The sequence below is a fragment of the Rhinopithecus bieti genome, unplaced genomic scaffold (genome assembly GCF_001698545.2).
Source record: "Rhinopithecus bieti isolate Rb0 unplaced genomic scaffold, ASM169854v2 scaffold_763, whole genome shotgun sequence".
Lineage (NCBI taxonomy): Eukaryota > Metazoa > Chordata > Mammalia > Primates > Cercopithecidae > Rhinopithecus > Rhinopithecus bieti.
The window spans coordinates 370273-388176 of NW_016803270.1; the positions used below are offsets into that span (position 1 = coordinate 370273).

The 17904-nt window shown below is 37.3% G+C and overlaps 1 protein-coding gene across 24 annotated transcripts in view; it reads left to right on the top strand.

The window, feature by feature from the left end:
• Positions 1–17904, top strand: part of PARD3 (par-3 family cell polarity regulator) — a 724849-nt gene that overhangs the window by 370266 nt on the left and 336679 nt on the right. For 19 of the 24 annotated variants that reach the window (XM_017871440.1, XM_017871462.1, XM_017871451.1 and 16 more), the window contains one exon: positions 12337–12468. The exons of the other annotated variants lie outside the window; for them this stretch is intronic. In XM_017871440.1, coding sequence (XP_017726929.1) covers positions 12337–12468 — 132 coding nt within the window. The remainder of the gene's footprint in view (positions 1–12336; positions 12469–17904) is intronic. 24 annotated transcript variants of the gene reach the window in all.

Below are 17904 nucleotides of genomic sequence, written 5' to 3' on the forward strand. Positions count from 1 at the left end.
CCTCTCCCCTCCTGCTTCCCCTCCCCTCCCCCCTTCCCTTCCTCTTCCTCTTCCTTTTCCTTTTCTCCTCTTCTCCTCTTCTCCTCCTCCTCTCCTCTGCTCTCTTCTCCTCTTCTTTTCTTTTCTTTTGCTACTGTCTGGCTCTGCTCTATTGCCCAGTCTGGAGTTCAGTGCATGGCTTACTGCAGTTTCAGCCTTGTGGGTTCAAGTGATCCTCCCATCTCAGCCCATGGAGTAGGTTGTACTACAAGCATGGACCACCCCACCCAGCTATTTTTTTTTTTAAGAGATGGGGTCTCACTCTGTTGCCCAGGCTGGTCTTGAACTCCTGGGCTCAAGTGATCCTCCCATCTTGGCCTCCCAATGTGTTTGGATTACAGGGCCTGAGCCACTGCGCCTGCCCCAGTTTGACTTCTTGATTTCTGCTTCTCATTTATTATTTCTAATTTACAAGGCCAACTGTCATATTAGTAAATTTGAAAGCACCATTTTATTTCTAAACTACGTTTTTAAAAGTTTATTTTATTTATTTTTTCGCCTTTGTGCTCTGTTGGATTTGAAGAAGATTATTTTAAAACACAAAATACACTTGACCAGTTGGCTGCTGAGAAGAAGTTGTTTATCGTTTGGTTATTTGTGAGCCAAGCATAGCTTCCAGCATTATGGTAACCATCCAAAAGCTTAAAGGATGAGATGAGATAGTTCTTTAGAATCACAAGTCCTCCATGACAGACCTGTAGCTCTCTTTAATTTTCTTCGGCATTAGTTTCAAGGGAGATACAGCTGAGAGTAGACTTTAAACTATTCTGCTGCAACATTTGTATTTCCTGTTAGCAGTCTCTATATCTATCAATTTTACCATTCTATTTTGCATATTAAAATATCTTAATTTGAATACAGCACATTTTTGGACTTTCAGTTATGGTTATAATTATTTCTACAATAGGCGGGGCTCACTGAGTTATTGATAACCTCGTCTCATCTATTTCTATGCTACATTAGGAATACAGTCTGCCTTCATATGCTTTAAATATTTTGTGTTCAAAGTGATAAAATCCTAAGGTGTTATTGATAAAATTTTGGAGCCTGGACGTGATATTTTTAGAGTTCACAAGCTACTACAGGATGCAATATTTTTAGAGTTCACAAACTACTATGGGAGTATAAATCCCAAATAAAGTCAGAAGCCTTCTTGTGTGCCCTCAAAGTTACATATATCACAGAGAGAAATGAATATGTTATACCCGATTGTCTTGACTTAGGGGAGAGGACCAGGAAGTATCATTGGTTAAATTATATGGAACAAAATTTTGTGTAGTCTATATACATTGAAAAATATTTTAATCTCATGTGATCTCATTTCATCTTTTTATTTATTTTTTTTCTTGAGATGGAGTCTCACTGTGTTGCCCAGGCTGGAATGCAATGGCGTGATCTCAGCTCACTGCAACTTCTGCCTCCTGGGTTCAAGCGATAGTCTTGCCTCAGCCTCCCCAGTAGCTGGGATTACAGGCGCTAACTACCACGCCTGGCTAAGTTTTTGTATTTTTAGTAGAGACAGGGTTTCACCGTGTTGGCCAGGCTGATCTTGACCTCCTGACCTCAGGTGATCTACCCGCCTTGGTCTCCCAAAGTGCTGGGATTACAGGCATCAGCCACCGTGCCTGGCTTCATTTTTTTAAGCTAGTTTCTATTTTTAATTTTTTATAATTTAGCTTATAAACCTACCTATTTTCAGTTGTGAAGTTAGATCTAGTCCCTTCAAGTCCTGTTATTAACAAGTAGAGTATCAGATGGATTGCTGCGACTGGAGCACCTGTTTGCATTCTGAGGGCTCTGGCTTTGAGCATCCTTTCTTTTAATTTTGCATATATTCCTGCTACTGTTATCATCTGGGCTGCCTTTGGAGAAATGTGTTCCAGTCAGCATTTCTCGAAATTTGGTAGTAGAAATGGTTTCCATTTATTTTACCTATAAGCCATATCTGTTTTTGTGGTTTTAATATTTTCAGTAATGATAACCAAGTTGTTTTTGAATACTTGCTATTCCTAGGCATTATGCCATGCTCGATATGTTACATGTTATATATAATTTAATTATACCTATGCCAGAAGTATAGGCACTGTTGCTGTACCCGTTTTATTGGTGAGCAAGTAGAGCCCTAGAGAGTTTAAATAACTCACCTAATAATTCAACCAGCTGTTAAATGATAAAGTTGTGATATAAATGTGCTGAGTTCTCATGGCTGGATACTTGCACTTTTGTTTTTACTTTTTATTGGGGCATCTTGTTGCAATAGCTGTTTTATTTGCACTTTATGTTTTTTTGTGGGGGGAGGGGAGAGAATCACATTTTCTAAAATTGTAGTTTTTAGCCATAAATGGAGGACAGAAATAGTTTCCTTGAATATTAATATCCTGTTTATAGAACATGCTTTTTCTGCTAATGAGGTTGTAGAGAGGAACTCAGGTCTCTAGAAGTTTGTGCCATCCGTTTCTTTACTCTCAGTGCTTCCCATGTGGCAATGTAATTCTTCACAAAAGTCATTACTGTATGAGAAACAATATGTAGGATAAGATTATGATAAATGAAAGTCAACACTTTCTACATTAAGAAAAAAAGTATCTGTGGAGATAGTGTACCTGAGGAGGCACTTTCACAATTAAGGGGAAAGCTAAGGTAGACTGTACCTATGGACTTTCACAGAAATTACCCAATTCTTCTGCTCATCCATCCAGTCCATTGGAGTTTGGATTGTGGGCTGAAAAGTGGAAGGAAGTGGTAATTATCTTACATTGTCAGGCTAGTTATATGTGATGTAAATCTCTTCATTTTCAAATTGTAGTAATTTATTTAAATATATATGTATATATATATTTGTTTTAAATTCAGATGAAAATGTTTAGATAAATATAAAATATTTATGATGCACATCTAAATAATGTATAAGACTGTAGATATTTTGGAATTAAGCAACCGCTATAAGTATTTTACTGTCTCTCTCCCTCTCTCTAGCATCTGTTCCCTTTTTTTTTGTATTGTGCATAGTACTCTTGATGCAAAATGCTATTGTTACTTATAATTTTATTTTTGTAGCGTACATATTTAGAGTTGAGCATTTTTGAAAGAAAATGAAGTGTTGGGTATTTCTTGCCTTCGAAGTTAAGCATTTTCTAAAATGTTTTAAAATTGCTTCATATATAAATTTGTTTTTCAGAGCAGCTTTAGTCAAATGTTGCTCCTCATGTTTAGTGTAGTGTAAGAAAGTGAGTCAAGAACTTCAAAATTTAATTGGACCTGAAATATTTATTTATTTATTCTTTCACACACTCACCCTTCTTGTTTTAAGGAGTATAGGTCAAAAATGGTGGTCCCGTATTCTCCATTCCTGCCCACTGCTGATAATGGAATGCTGGTGGTTCTAGGGGAATTCCGGGACCATGCTGGCCCTTATGAAATACTGTGCAGGAAAGCAAGTGGAGGCTGTGGTTAGTGCAGCTTTCCTTTAGGCTCCATCCTTCAGTTCCTCAGAGTCCAAGAGTGGATAACATTTTTGTAATTTTTTATAAATGTTAAACTCCCCTCATCTATCTCCTTCTCACCTCTTTCTGCATGTTTTCTTAGGATAAAGAAGATAATCTAAGTAATACCTGGAAAGAGATTTTCTTTTTTTTTTTTTTGAGACAGGATCTCTCTCTGTTGCCCAGACTGGATTGCAGTGGTCCAACCGTTGCTCACTACAGCCTCAAGCTCCTGGAATTAATCAGATCTTTGTATTGTAAAACAATTTTAGGCTGGGCACAGTGCCTCACATCTATAATCTCAGCACTTTGGGCGGCCAAGATGGGAGGATTTCTTGAGGCCAGGAGCTTGAGACCAGATTATGAGCAACATAGTAAGATTCAGTCTCTACAAAAAAATAAAAAAATTAGCCATGTGTGGTGATGTGTGCCTGTAGTCTCAGCTACTCGGAAGGCTGAAGTGGGTGGATCACTTGAGCTGGGCAGGTTGAGGCTTCAGTGAGTTATGATTGTGCCTCTGCACTCCAGCCTGGGTGACAGAGCGAGGCCCTGTCTCCCACAAAATAATAAAGAAAACTTAAATATTATTTTAAGAATGAAATGAGACAATTTTAAAGCCAACATTTTATGTATGATCATTCTTAACACTGTATAGTATTTCTTAGTGAACCAACCATCTCTATGAAAATATAATTTGTGATCAAGATTATATCATCGTTTTGAATTCAAGAAATACCTTCCCATGTGATGGGATCCTTGTGTAGCAGTGACCACATATCCGAAATTATTGTCATTACATAATAAACTATGACTATGGTTCCATGTTAGATTAAGAATGAGAAGTTGGAAATTTTATTACTCATGCCATGATTGAGTGGAGGCTAGGCTGGTGGTGCACACCTGTAATTCTATACTTTGGGAGGCTTAGGCAGGAGGATCATTTGAACCCAGGAGTTTAAGACCGACCTCGGCAATATAGTGAGACCTTGTCTCTCCAAAAAGTTAAAAAATTAGCTGAGTGTGTTGGCTTGCATCTGTAGTCTTAGGTACTTGGGAGTCTGAGGTGGGAGGATCACTTGAGCCCGGGAGGTGGAAGTTGCAGTTAGCCAAGATTGTGCCATTGCTCTCCAGCCTGGATGACAGAGTGAGACCCTGTCTCAAAAAAAGAAAAAGGAAATTGAGTGAGTAGAATTTGGGCATTGAGGTGGGTAGGTGTAACCATGGGAATGGGTTGCCATCCTCATCTCCACAATTTATTTGTTACCACTTCTGCAGATCCCTGTTTCTTCTTTCAATCAGTAAGAGGTTAACCTGGCTGTTGTCTCTAGCTTGTTCCTTCCAGCTTTAAAATGCTGTATCCAAAATTTTTCATGGCTTCCTTCTCTGTCAAAGTGGATTAGGAACAGCTGAGAAAATTGGTTCAAACAAGCACCCTGGATGTGCTTGAGTTTTGCTAATCTTTCTCTTCTCCTTGGATTCCCTGGTTGGCTCTCTGGACAGATCTGGTGGCTTCAGAGAAATCTGTGCCCCTTTTAGTTTGATCAGACCTGCATCTCCAGGAGAGATTTTGACCAATCCTTTTCATATTGGGTCCCTTTATGTTCATAGTCTGATACAGATCCATACTCCTGCGATTATTTTTCTTGTTTGATTTATAAAGACCGTTAACAAGATACTGGCCAGTTATAGGTTATGGCTTAAAACTAAAATGTCATGCTTCTGATTTTGCCAGTGTATCAACTTGAAGGGTTTGCTGCCGTGACAGGAATTGTATTTGGAAACTTAATTGTAATTTTCAGATTCTTTCTAATATAGAAATTCTTCTATATTAGAATTCCACCACGAAAATTTTTTGGCATATTCAGCATTCTTGAGTTTCTCACCAAATTAAGTGAATTTTATTATCTAGAAGATACTGAGTATGTATCAGAATGACTGGAAAAGACATTATCAAATGTGGAGAATGATATAGTTCATTTTTCAGGTCAGAATGAGTTTTAAGAACTATGGATAATACCTTTAACATTTCAAAGGAAAATCTTAGTAAAATTTGATGTGTGTGTTAGGATATTTTATTTTGTATATTATTAATTTGTTGGATAGTTAATTTGCTTGGATAAATTATTTTCACATTGTTTTACTTATTCCTGTTCAAAACTTTAACTCAGTTGAAAATTGGCTGGGCACGGTGGCTCACGCCTGTAATCCCAGCACTTTGGGAGGCCGAGGCGAGCGGATCACCTGAGGTCAGAAGTTCGAGACCAGTCTGCTGAACAGGGCGAAAGCCTGTCTCTACTAAAAATACAAAAAATTAGCTAGGTGTGATGGCGGGTGCCTGTAATCCCATATACTTGGGAGGCTGAGGCAGGAGAATCACTTGAACCCTGGAGACGGAGATTGTGGTGAGCCGAGATTGAGCCACTGCACTCCAGTCTGGGCCACAAGAGTAAAACTTCGTCTCAAAAAATAAATAAATAAATAAATAAATAAAAAGAAAGTTGACATTTAAAAATGAAATATTACTTAAGAAATTTGAGCTAAATTGGTGCTACAGTATGTCTTTTGGCATTCAAAATCTCTGGATTCTGACCAGCGTTTCTGGTTGCAGGCTCCACCATAGTTTAGCAAACTATTTGTTATCACTAATGATCCCAATGTGTTTGTTTTGACAACAAATGTATGGTTGTTTGAGTTTCCTCTTTGTCTTGCCATAGTTCTGTTATAACAGCTTTATAAACACATACTCTTTCCTTTGTCTTTTCCACACCTCTCATTAATAGTTATTAAGAATGTGGGGGAAACATGTTAGCAAAAAGGAAAAGTAAGATGTACACATGTACCAGTGCTGATTTATGTGCTGGATACTGGCTTAGGAATTACAGATAATATAGGAACAGATTGCTTGGCCTCAGTTCTACAACATTAGGCATTACGTGTAGGAAGTTGCTTTGCATGGATTTCAAATAGTGCTTTGTAGTTAGTTCATTATACTTAGGAATAAACGTGCACCTAGGGTAAATGATAACGAATACTGTGTTTGGAATAAAAGCCTAGATTTCCTTATTTAAAGAAGAGTCTTAATAGGCATTTAGTTTATTTAAACTAATAGCAACTGCCAAATTTTCTGCCTTCATGTACAAGTTGGTGATTAAACCTGCTTTTTGTATGTGTGAGTCATTTTATTTCACCCTTATCTGTCTCTCTTTTTTTTTCTGTTTTTATTTAATTTTTAGAAGATGAATGAATGAAGGTCAGAAAGTACAGATCATATTTATAGATCACCTTCTGGTTGTTATCTTCTCACTTTAGCTGTGGCATTGCTTCCAAGGTCATGCTCTGGTGTAGCCATAAGGAGGTACAAAAGATAAACTCCTGCCACAAAGGCAGTAAGGAATCTGTTACATTAAATCAGTAATATGATTGCTGATAATTTTAGCAAGCTTCATGTAATTAAAATTATTACCGCTAGGCACGGTGCCTCACACCTGTAATCCCAGCACTTTGGGAGGCCCAGGTGGGTGGATCACGAGGTCAGGAAATCAAGACGATCCTGGCTAACATGGTGAAACTCCGTCTCTATTAAAAATACAAAAAAGTAGCCGGACGTGGTGGCGGGCGCCTGTAGTCCCAGCTACTCGGGAGGTTGAGGCAGGAGAATGGCATAAACGCAGGAGGCGGAGTTTGCAGTGAGCCGAGATTGCGCCACTGCACTCCAGCCTCGGCAACAGAGCAAGACTCCGTCTCAAAAAAAAATATAAGTCATTATTATTAATTTTACTTCAGTCTCCTAATTTCAGATTAGATATCCTGAAAATAGTTCCCTTCGTTTTTTTGTGTATCGTTTCCTGGAGAAATAACTAAGCAGAACATTGAGTTTTCTTTTACCGTAATTACAGTGTTGAAAAATGTGAAATGTAAAATCTTAACATCTCACGGTCATATTTGAAACCATATGATACATAGAGGTTCTGAATGAAATGTATATGCATTGAGTATTTTGTATTTCAGAATATGGTATGATTTCTCATAATTCTTTAAAAAATTGAAATTTTTGCACTGAAGTGAAGTGGAAACATAGTTCGGTTTCCTGTGCCAACATAGAAATGTTTATTACTTCTGTAATGTTCATGAAACCCCAGTTCTGACTTCTGCAACATAGGGATATAGTCTTGCCAAGAAATCTGACCATCAGCTAAATAGCTGTTTCTGGGAGATAAAGCCTTGGAGTTGCAGCTTAGTATGCCGGGAATGAGCTTCTATCTCAAGGCATTGGGTGGGTTCTACATGATTTTACTGAATTGTAATAAGCTTGGGGAGGGCTGAGGTGGGAGAAGAAACTTACTTTCCCTACCCTGAAAGAGATTTTCTCCACAACCAGGATACCGCTACCAGGGCGCAGCAAATTAATATGCATTTCCCAGCCGGAGTGGCTTTTTGACGCCTGATACTGTGGCAGTACATTTAGATGATAAGGAAAATCCCTGATCACAGCAGGAACATCTGTTTTTTTCTGGCAAGAAGGAAAATTTCCCACCTAGCACAAAGCTGAGCAGCTATTTGGGGCAGACTCATAAGTGGAGGATTAAAGTTATAATTTAAAAAAGGGAGGGAGAATAATTTCTTATGGCATTTTTCTTGTATAATCTTTTAGATAAAGTAATAACTCTAACAAATAAATTTATGCCATTAGTAAGTTTTATAATCATTAGAATTGTGTATATTTGATTTAAAATTTTTGGTTTATATTTATAATTTGATTCATAAGTGAGTGTATATAGTCTTGAATAGACTAGTTACGACTGCCATATTTTAACAGTTATTTACACTAAAGCAAATATTTTCAAATTGAAACTAGAGTGCATGATGTATATTTCAATGGACAGTGGTGAGTATCTAGTATAAGTTGTGTTGTAGAAAATATTTAATACATTGTATGCTGCGATGTTTATCATAAATACAGACACACAGCTTTACAGGCCTACAGTCCTTGTATGCACTTGATACACATTGTATGCAGTAGATGGTGAACTAGATTTGTGGCCAGACTTCAGGATTGGGAGGAAGAAACATGACTGAAATGCTAGTAGGACCTGCATGATGCTATCAGAAATATAACAAATATATTGATAGGAATTAATAGTGTATTTTAAAAATTCTTCAGTTGATTGATAATAATTCAAGATTGCTGTAAATAACTGCAGTTTTCATACATTATACATAAGTCAATATATGGATTCATTATTGATTTTACATGAATTAGGAAAATTGCTTTGTTATGAGAGTGAATGCCAGTTTTAGTTTTATTATCCATGAACTCAAAGTTGATTCCACAAATATAAAATTGTAGAATTCTTCAAGTGCAGTGGAAAATCGCAGACCTTGCCATCTTCAGCCATTCTGTCTCTTAATCTGATTATTGTATGTTGCTGTGCTGCAGGTGCTGCATGTCATAATTGACTTACATGGAGAAACAGTGTACTATTTTTTCTATGCAATTGGAAAAATCACATTTGCCAGAGATATCATATGCTGTTGGTGTGACATGAAATTGAAATAGGCATGTAACAGTGGTATACATCTTTTAATATAAATCTAAAAATACAATCATTACATTTCACCGAAAATACATTTTACTAAAGTTTATCTTAATACCTCTTTGAAGTATTCCCTAATCAGTTTTTAAAACAACTTATCAAAATATTCTTTTAAAATTCCAGGATTCTGAAACCATGTGAAATAGGCAACATAAAAAATATTCATGAAAAAGTCACCCAGGTTGGTGTAAGCCACTGTGCTAAGTGCTTGGGTTTAAAGGTGAATGATGATTTGCCCAGGCTTCCCTGTAAGAGTAGAAATAGCAGTTTTTAAAGTTAACTAAATTATAAGTTAGAACCATAATTAAAGTAAAATTAGAACAGAGTGGTAACAGAAAGCATGGCATGATTAGTTCTATTGAGAATCAGGGACTGCTTCTTAGAAAGTAGCATTTGAACTGGGCTTTGAAGAATGTTCAGTATCTCTATAGGAGAAATGATATTGGAAGTGCAGGTCTCAAAGAAAGCAAGAATGAAGGTGAAGAAATTTGTGTGGCACAGCAAGCACCATTGTCTGAAATTCCCTCTGGTCTACCTACAGTGTTTGCTGGAGGTTTGATGTGACCCAACATACGTTTTAGGAAACTCCTCTGCCAGAAAGTGGTGCGGAACATTATTAGAGAGGCTGCGACTAGAGCCTGTGTCCAGTTAGAAGGCCACTGTTAAAATGTCAGGTCAGAGACAAGCTGATCCTGAACTAGGTTTATGGCTGAGGACCAAAAGCAGCAAAAATGTTGGATCAATAAGACCTAGAAGCTGTGGAGATCAAAGAGGGAGGAAAGAGAGTAAAGCTAATTCTAAATATTTTAGGGAATGGTGCCTGAGTCAAAATAGGGAGCTCAGTTTCGAGGTATCTTTGGTACCTCTTGTTGGAAGCTGATATCATGAATTCAGGAAACAGTTTCGTTTTCGTGACTTATGCCTGAAAGTTGTCAGGGTGGGATGTGGTGAAATTGTGCAGTTTTTGAGCTTGTCCGGAGAGGTAATATTCAGCAGTCCATAGAGCCAACAAGACCATTTACGGGAAGAGGAAAAGTGGCATAGATTCAGGAAGGAGCAGAGGGGTAGGTACCAGTAGCATACTGGATTCCAGACACCAAAAGGTGAGAATTGTGTGGAGCCTGATCTCTTCATTTCAAAAGTAGACTCGTTTTCTTTTCAAGTGATATTTTGTCACTATGCAAATATCCAGTTATCTATCAACTCTTAAAATAATGGTTTTAGTATGATTATCTTTGCCTGAATTATTTCATTAGGAGTTGAAAATGGTCATGTTTCTAATTCTGTTATTAGTTCTATTTCTATTATTTGGCGTTCTTCTGAAAAGACAAGTTTCCCCTCATCAACTGGTACTGTTGATGTCTCTGAAATACAGTTCCTACTGAAAAGAGAGGGTAGATTTTAAAAAATACTTCTGGTGTAATTATTCATTTTCTAAGTAAGCAGTTGGTGTAATAATCACCTCAATTGGTGGGAAATGAGTATGAAAGCCTGGTTCCTAGTCAATGATAGCCTCAATTTTTATTTTTGACATAAAAATTATACTTGCATTTCAGTGTACTTTAAATCCTCCTTCTCTTTGTAGACACATAAGGTTCTGTCACTAATAAATAAGGTTCTGTCATTAGTAAGTTTACCCTTTAAGAATTTTTTATTTATCTGAATTTCTTATGACTTATAAAAAATTCTTATCAGAATAAGCTTATCAGTATATCTATGGACTATCATATGAAACAGTATTTCCTTTCCTTTTTTCTGAAGCTTAAGTTTTAAGGAGAGACTCTTAGTATCTTGAGATACGGTGGACTTTAGTTTCTAGTTTGCTTCCTTAGTTAGTTTTTTGTCCATGTCTTCTCCTTGCCATTTCTATTAAAAAACAAACAAACAAACAAACAAAAACTTGCTGCTAAAGTTTCATCTCGCTACTGAGTTTTTAAAGGTTTTATTTCTTGCAGGTTAATTCTTAAAGTTTATAAAGTTTCATGTCAAAGTTTATGTTGGTAAATGTTTATCAATTTCTTTTTGTTTGAACATATGTCCCAATATTGACATAAACCCAAGACTATCAATTCATTTTTGAGTTTTATTCCCTGATGGAACTCATGAAGGAAGATCAAACAGTATCCTGATCTATAACTAAGTTATACACACTGCAAACCTATTCTATTGCACTTTTTTGTTTCTGTGTTTGTATTGAGTGTTCATATAGTTTAGCACATGAAGAGTAAGTATCAATCCCACATGTAATACTTATAGCCAGATTACTCTTAACAGTGTTACTAAGGACAGTATGTTAGTACTTCTTCTAACTTGGTGTACTGAGTTAAGTGGATCCAACTGAAGGTAATATTTTACTTTGTTCTTGTAGGAGATGATTTAGATTTAGTCATTGAACTAAAAAGTATGACTCTCCTAGTTTATCCTAGCTTTCTCGTTTCTTTTTAGAACATTGAAATGAAGTTTTACAGCTCATAAGCCAAAGGAAGTTACTATGATTTTTTATTTGAAAGAAATATCAAGTAGCATTTGGTTGTTCTGGGGAGTATTAAAAACTTAGTTGATAAATATTTATTTATGTAAAGACATCACTTGTCATATCCATGTCACAGTGAACAATTATGTATCTGTTATGTAACAAATAATTGTGAAAGGCCAGTTTTTTCCCCTGATACTTGAATTAATGCTGACTACTAACTTGTGAAGTAGGTAATAGAAACAGCCTGGATAATCTAAATCTCTTATCCCAAAATCACAAAACCATAAGGCTTTGAAGAAAGAGCGAATTTATTAGTCTTCCTTATTTTTAGCATTTCTGATGAATTAAGATGGTACCTCATAATTTAGTTATGAGACTGGAAAGAAGAGAAAATGCTAGTTGAGAAAGAGTGAAAGTCTCATATAGAAGTTCACTTTTCGGTGCACATACTTGGTTTAGGTGATTGATTTGGGTAGGAGTGCAAAGTGTAGTGTTTTGTCTGTTGTGTGCCATGTGTGTGCCACCCTTCCTGCTGTAATTATTAGACTTGCCTGTCCTGGGCACATGGTTATAATTCCGAGGTCTAATCTGGGTGGAATGTTCTCAATCAGCTATTTTGTATAGGATTGGAAAGATGTTTTAAATATGTAGAATCATTTTTCTGCTACTTTTGAAAAACCAGGTGCATTACTGATTTGCAAGGTCTGGTTTTTTACAAGACGCCTCTTTGTTTCTTTTTGAATAGAAAGATGAAAACTACAGAAGCCTCCCACGGGATACTAGTAACTGGTCTAACCAATTTCAGAGAGACAATGCTCGCTCGTCTCTGAGTGCCAGTCACCCAATGGTGGGCAAGTGGCTGGAGAAACAAGAACAGGTAACATGACAAATCCTTCTATGTGCGTCATTGCTGTAACATCCTGTCCCATACCCCAAAGATGTTTCTCCCATCTCGATCACTGGTGATGATTAAAAGTAAATTATTTTAACAAACTTTAGTTAAGTACCAGTCTCTATGTCAGAGTTTAACATAAATGCAGGATATTTCTGGTTGGTCTCTGATCACAGATTTATTGTGAGCAGTTATGAATATTTGCAGTAGTTTCTGAAGGTTCAGGGCTTTAGAGTTTGTAATGCAGAGGCTCAGATGTTTGGCAGTGAATCGTGCTGTGAGTGAGCAGACTTTCAAGACTCTTCTCTTCTTTGATAGGCAATAATTCAAAGGATCTGAAGATGCAGATTAAAACTTTCTGTTTTATCTAACTTTACTGTACAAGAGAAATATATCCTATGGTGGTGTTTTAGAATTTAGATTACAGTGTTTTGTCATGTTTGGGCACTTATCCCTTCATAAATTTCAAGGACCTATTTTAGGTTTATCAGTCTTTAGAGTTATCTATTTCACTGTGCAGTACAGCCACCTACAATTCATGAAATCAGAATTGTTTACCACTCAGAAATAATTGTTTTCTGCCTTGGAAAGAATGACTGTTTACAAACCCCATTGCGTCACTGTTAGAAAAGTCCTCCTTTCATATGAAGACTCAGAATGTATCTGATGAGTTAATTCTTTCAGTGTTTTTTTTTTAATGCCTTAGTTGTTTGTTACTGACTCACAATGGGTTTTTTTGGTGGAAGGGAATCCCAATGTTTTATAATTTTAATTGTGCTTTCTCCCAGCTTTATTGAAGTATAATTGACAAGTAAAAATAGTATATATTTAAAGGGTACAGTGTGAGGTTTTGATATATGTATATATTAATAAAATGATTGCCACAATCAAGGTAATTTATCCATCACATTACATAGATATAATTTTGTGTGTATATGTGGTGAAAACACTTGAGATCTACTCTGTTAGCAAATGTTTTTAAATTAAATAAAATTTAATTTTTTTGAGATAGAGTCTTGCTCTGTCACCCAGGCTGGAGTGCAGTGGTGCAATCATAGCTCACTATAGCCATGAACTTCTAGGCTCAAGTGTTCCTCCTACCTCATCCTCCCTGGTAGCTAGGACTATAGGTATACACCACCATGCCCAACTAATTAAAAAATTTTTTTTTTTTTTTTGTGGAGACGGGGTCTCACTTTGCTACCCAGGCTGGTCTTGAACTCCTGGCCTCAAGCAGTCCTACTGCCTTGGCCTCCCAAAGTGTCATGGTTATAGGCATGAGCCACTGTGCCTAGCTTCTTAGCAAATTTCAAGTATAAAATATGTTAATTAGACTCACCATGCTATATATTAGGTCTGCAGAATTCATTCATCTTACAATTGAAAGTTTCTACCCTATGGCCAGTATTTGTCCTTTTTTCATACCCCACTCCCTGTGGTAACTGCCATTCTACTCTATTAGCACGAGTTCATTTTCTTTTTCCCCCAAGATTCCACTTATAAGTAAAATCATACAGATTTTGTCTTCCTGTGTTTGGCTTATTTCTCTTAGCATAATGCCCTTTAGGTTCATCCATGTTGTCACAAATGTCAGAATGTCCTTTTTTATGAAAGGCTGAATAATATTCCATTTTATACATTTATGTGCACACAGACACACATACACACAGTGTATATCACATTTTTTTAAATCCATTCATCTGTTGTAGGTCACTTAGGTTGTTTCCATATCTTGGCTATTGTGAATTTATGTTTCTGTGTACATGGAATTGCAAATATGTCTTTGATATAGTGATTTTATTTATTATGGATATATATGCAGAAGTGGAATTGCTGGATCATATGGTAGTTCTGTTTTTGAGGAGGCTTCATACTGTTTCATAGAGGCTGTCCTAATTTACATTACCACCAGCAGTATACCAGGGTTTCCTTCTCTTCGCATCCTTGCTATCACTATATTTTGACTTCTTTTTTCTTTCTTCTTTCTTTTTTCTATTTTTTTGAGATGGAGTCTTGCTCTGTCGCCCAGACTGGAGTGCGGTGATGTGATCTTGGTTCACCACAACCTCTGCCTCCTGGGTTCAAATGATTCTTCTGCCTCAGCCTCCTGGGTAGCTGAGATTACAGGTGCCCGCCACCACGCCTGGCTAAAATTTTTGTATTTTTAGTAGAGACAGGGTTTCACCATGTGGCTTAAACTGGTCTCAATCTGTTGACCTCGTGATCTGCCCGCCTTGGCCTCTCAAAGTGCTGGGATTACAGGCATGAGCCACGGTGCCCGGCCTTTTTTTTTTTGAGACGGAGTCTTGCTCTGTTGCCCATGCTGGAGTGCAGTGGTGCAATCTCGGCTCACTGAAACTTCTACCTCCTGGGTTCAAGCAGTTCTCCTGTCTCAGTCTCCAAAGTAACTGGGATTACAGGCACACACCACCATGCCCAGTTAATTTTTTGTATTTTCAGTACAGATGGGGTTTCACCATGTTGGCCAGGGTGGCCTCAAACTGCTGACCTCAAGTGATACACCTGCCTCCGCCTCCCAAAGTGCTGAATTCAGGCATAAATCACTGTACCCGGCCATATTTTGGTGTTGTGATAACAGCCATCCTAACAGTATGAGGTGATGTCCTACTTTGCTTTTGATTTACATTTCCCTGGTGATGAGTGATATCGAGCATTTTTCAGTGCTTTTAATAAAAAGCCACATGTTTGTTTAGTTGGTCACTTATTTTCTTTTTCGTTTTTTTCTTTTTGGAGATGGAGACTCACTCTATTGCCCAGGCTGGAGTGCAGTGGCATGATCTTGGCTCACCGCAACTTCCACCTCCCTGGTTCAAGTGATTCTCCTGCCTCAGCCTCCCGAGTAGCTGGGATTATAGGCGCGTGCCTGTACAAAAACCATACCCAGCTCATTTTTGTATTTTTAGTAGAGGCAGGATTTCACCACGTTGGCCAGGCTGGTCTTGAACTCCTGACCTCAGGCGATCCACCTGCCTCGGCCTCAAAGTGCTGGGATTACAGGTCTGAGCCACTGCACCCAGCCAACTTATTTTCTTTAAAAAGTTTATGTGGATGGAAAACAAGATGAGCGCTCAAAGAAAGTTTAGTTGCTTTAGTAATTTTTAAAATTATTAATAATTTTGTTGACTAAATACTGGAATAAATTGTTTTTCAATTTAGATTAATGATAGCTGTAGAATAAAATCATAAATGTTTTACATATTTAATCTTAGCCTATGTTTTATGGTATAAAGATCCTAAAATAACTTTGTGGATGTAGGGTATTCAAATATGAAATAGCAAAAAGGGACAGCTTGCCTTGCCCACCCAATGGCACAGGAAATGTCCTAATTTTATCATATATTAAGTGTTAGCACACAAACATTGTGTGATGGAAATAATTTGAAATAATAAAACAATCATGGCAGTTCTTTGAAGGAAACATAATTTTCTCAACATGATGCAGATTTTTAAACTAATTGATACTGGTATCTTATTATTACTTTGAAATGAATGTTTTTAAGATTTAGGTAGTTTCTCATGGGCCCAGGAGTCAGATTGACTGGTTACTAGCTGTTTACCATATATGAGACTGAGCACATTACTCTACTTGTCCATACATCAGTTTACTCATCCAGCAAATAGGGATACTTGTAGACCTTGTCTCAGGGATTGCCGTGTCAAGTGGTACAATACCCGTCAAAGGCTTAGAATCAGGCCTGGTACCTAGAAATACTCAACGTATTAATATAATAGGACCGATAGCAGATAACCTGGAATCTAGAATGAGGAAATGTTTGGCATATATGTAGCAAGGAAGTCTGGAGCTGGGGAAGATGTGGGGGTTAAGTCTGTAGCTTAGCAACCTCACTCACATTTTTTCAGGGAGCCTTTCTGAAGGCCACCTTAGCTCTGTGCTCTAGCTTGTCCTTTTCTTTCAGAGCCACATCCTTGCACAAAGGAAGGGGAACAGGGCCTTTGTCTTCTTTTTGTGGCTCTTTGTAAAAGCAAATACATTTTTCCTAATAACCTCCTGACAGATCCCTGATTGTGATTGTTGGCTGGAATTGCCCTACTCTTCTGCCCATGTCAAAATCAAAGGGAGTAAAAGCACCAGTACAGGTTTCGATGGATAGAGCTTGACCCCTGGAGCTGGGGCTGTGGTGGGAGCCCACTTGTTTATCTTCCCCGAAACACGGTTGCCCATCACTGCACACAGTCGCATCTGTTAAGCAAGGGATGTGTGGGCAGGGGTAGGGAGTGACAACCAGAAGTTGGCTGAATATGAATGTGCTAAATAGGAACTGTTTTTTGTTTGTTTTTTTAACTCCAAAATTGGTAGAAAAAGATTGGTAGCCCAGAGTTTCTAAAATATGATACAACTTAATTATATTATGAAGATATAACTTTTATTTTTCTATTGTCATTGTAGACCTGTTTTTAAGGAAGTAGTATATTCTTTGTAATTTTGTTATAAAATAGTTTCTTTTTTAAGCAAAAGAGATGGCGTCGAGAAGCCACACACAGCAAAGACCGAGCTTTGATTTGCTTCTGTTGAAGTTACTTGAGTTAGTTGTCTGGGTAGACTGAGAGGGTACCTAAGTCTAAAAACATCTTATTTGGCATAAGTGTAAAAAAAATGATGTTCCATTCCTGCAGCTTGATTTGAGTGAGACTGTATACTAGAAGAGTAGAAGCCATTGATGTTTTCACATCCAGCAGAATAATTAAAGTAAAATCTATTGAAGAGAACAAGAACCACAGAAACAAAACAAAACTCCCTCTCAAATTTTTTCAGAAGTAAGCACTATTGTTTGTGTAGAAGAGGAGTCTTAGGTTATGCTTTATACACTAAAAATCTGTTCCACCTATTCCCATTTAATTATGGATTTATTCTGTTAACCATTCCCAGAAGTCATCTGACTTTAATGACCTGATGTCTCTTCTGAGGCTTTCTTTTCTCTTTAGTTTTGCTATTAAACATAATAAAGAGGATTGCATCATGTAGATGAAAAAATAGTTTGTATGCTTAAAAAAAGAAAAAAAAACCCTCTGCCTTTCCAATTTGGGAACACCAGTGTAGAACTGATGGCCATCTTCCTTAAATTGTGTGGTCTGGAGCGAGGTCAGCAGAGTTCTAGATTTTATGTGCCTCCAGTGGTTTTGTTTTTGCTCTGTTTTCTACTTAGTACTTATCTCTCATTATCTGTTTCTGAAGGCCGTTATGACCTTACCAGCTTTGCCAGTGGGAATAAGCAGAAGGAATGGAAAGGCAAAAGAGTGCTTTAAAGTGCTAAGCCAGCCGGCCCCTCTAGAAGTCTAGAGTGTCTTATTCTTTGGATGGTATTCATCCTACTTATGGGGATAGTGAATCTTCTTTCTATAAGAATATTATTTAGTTTCACTTCAGTAAGAAAAGATAGG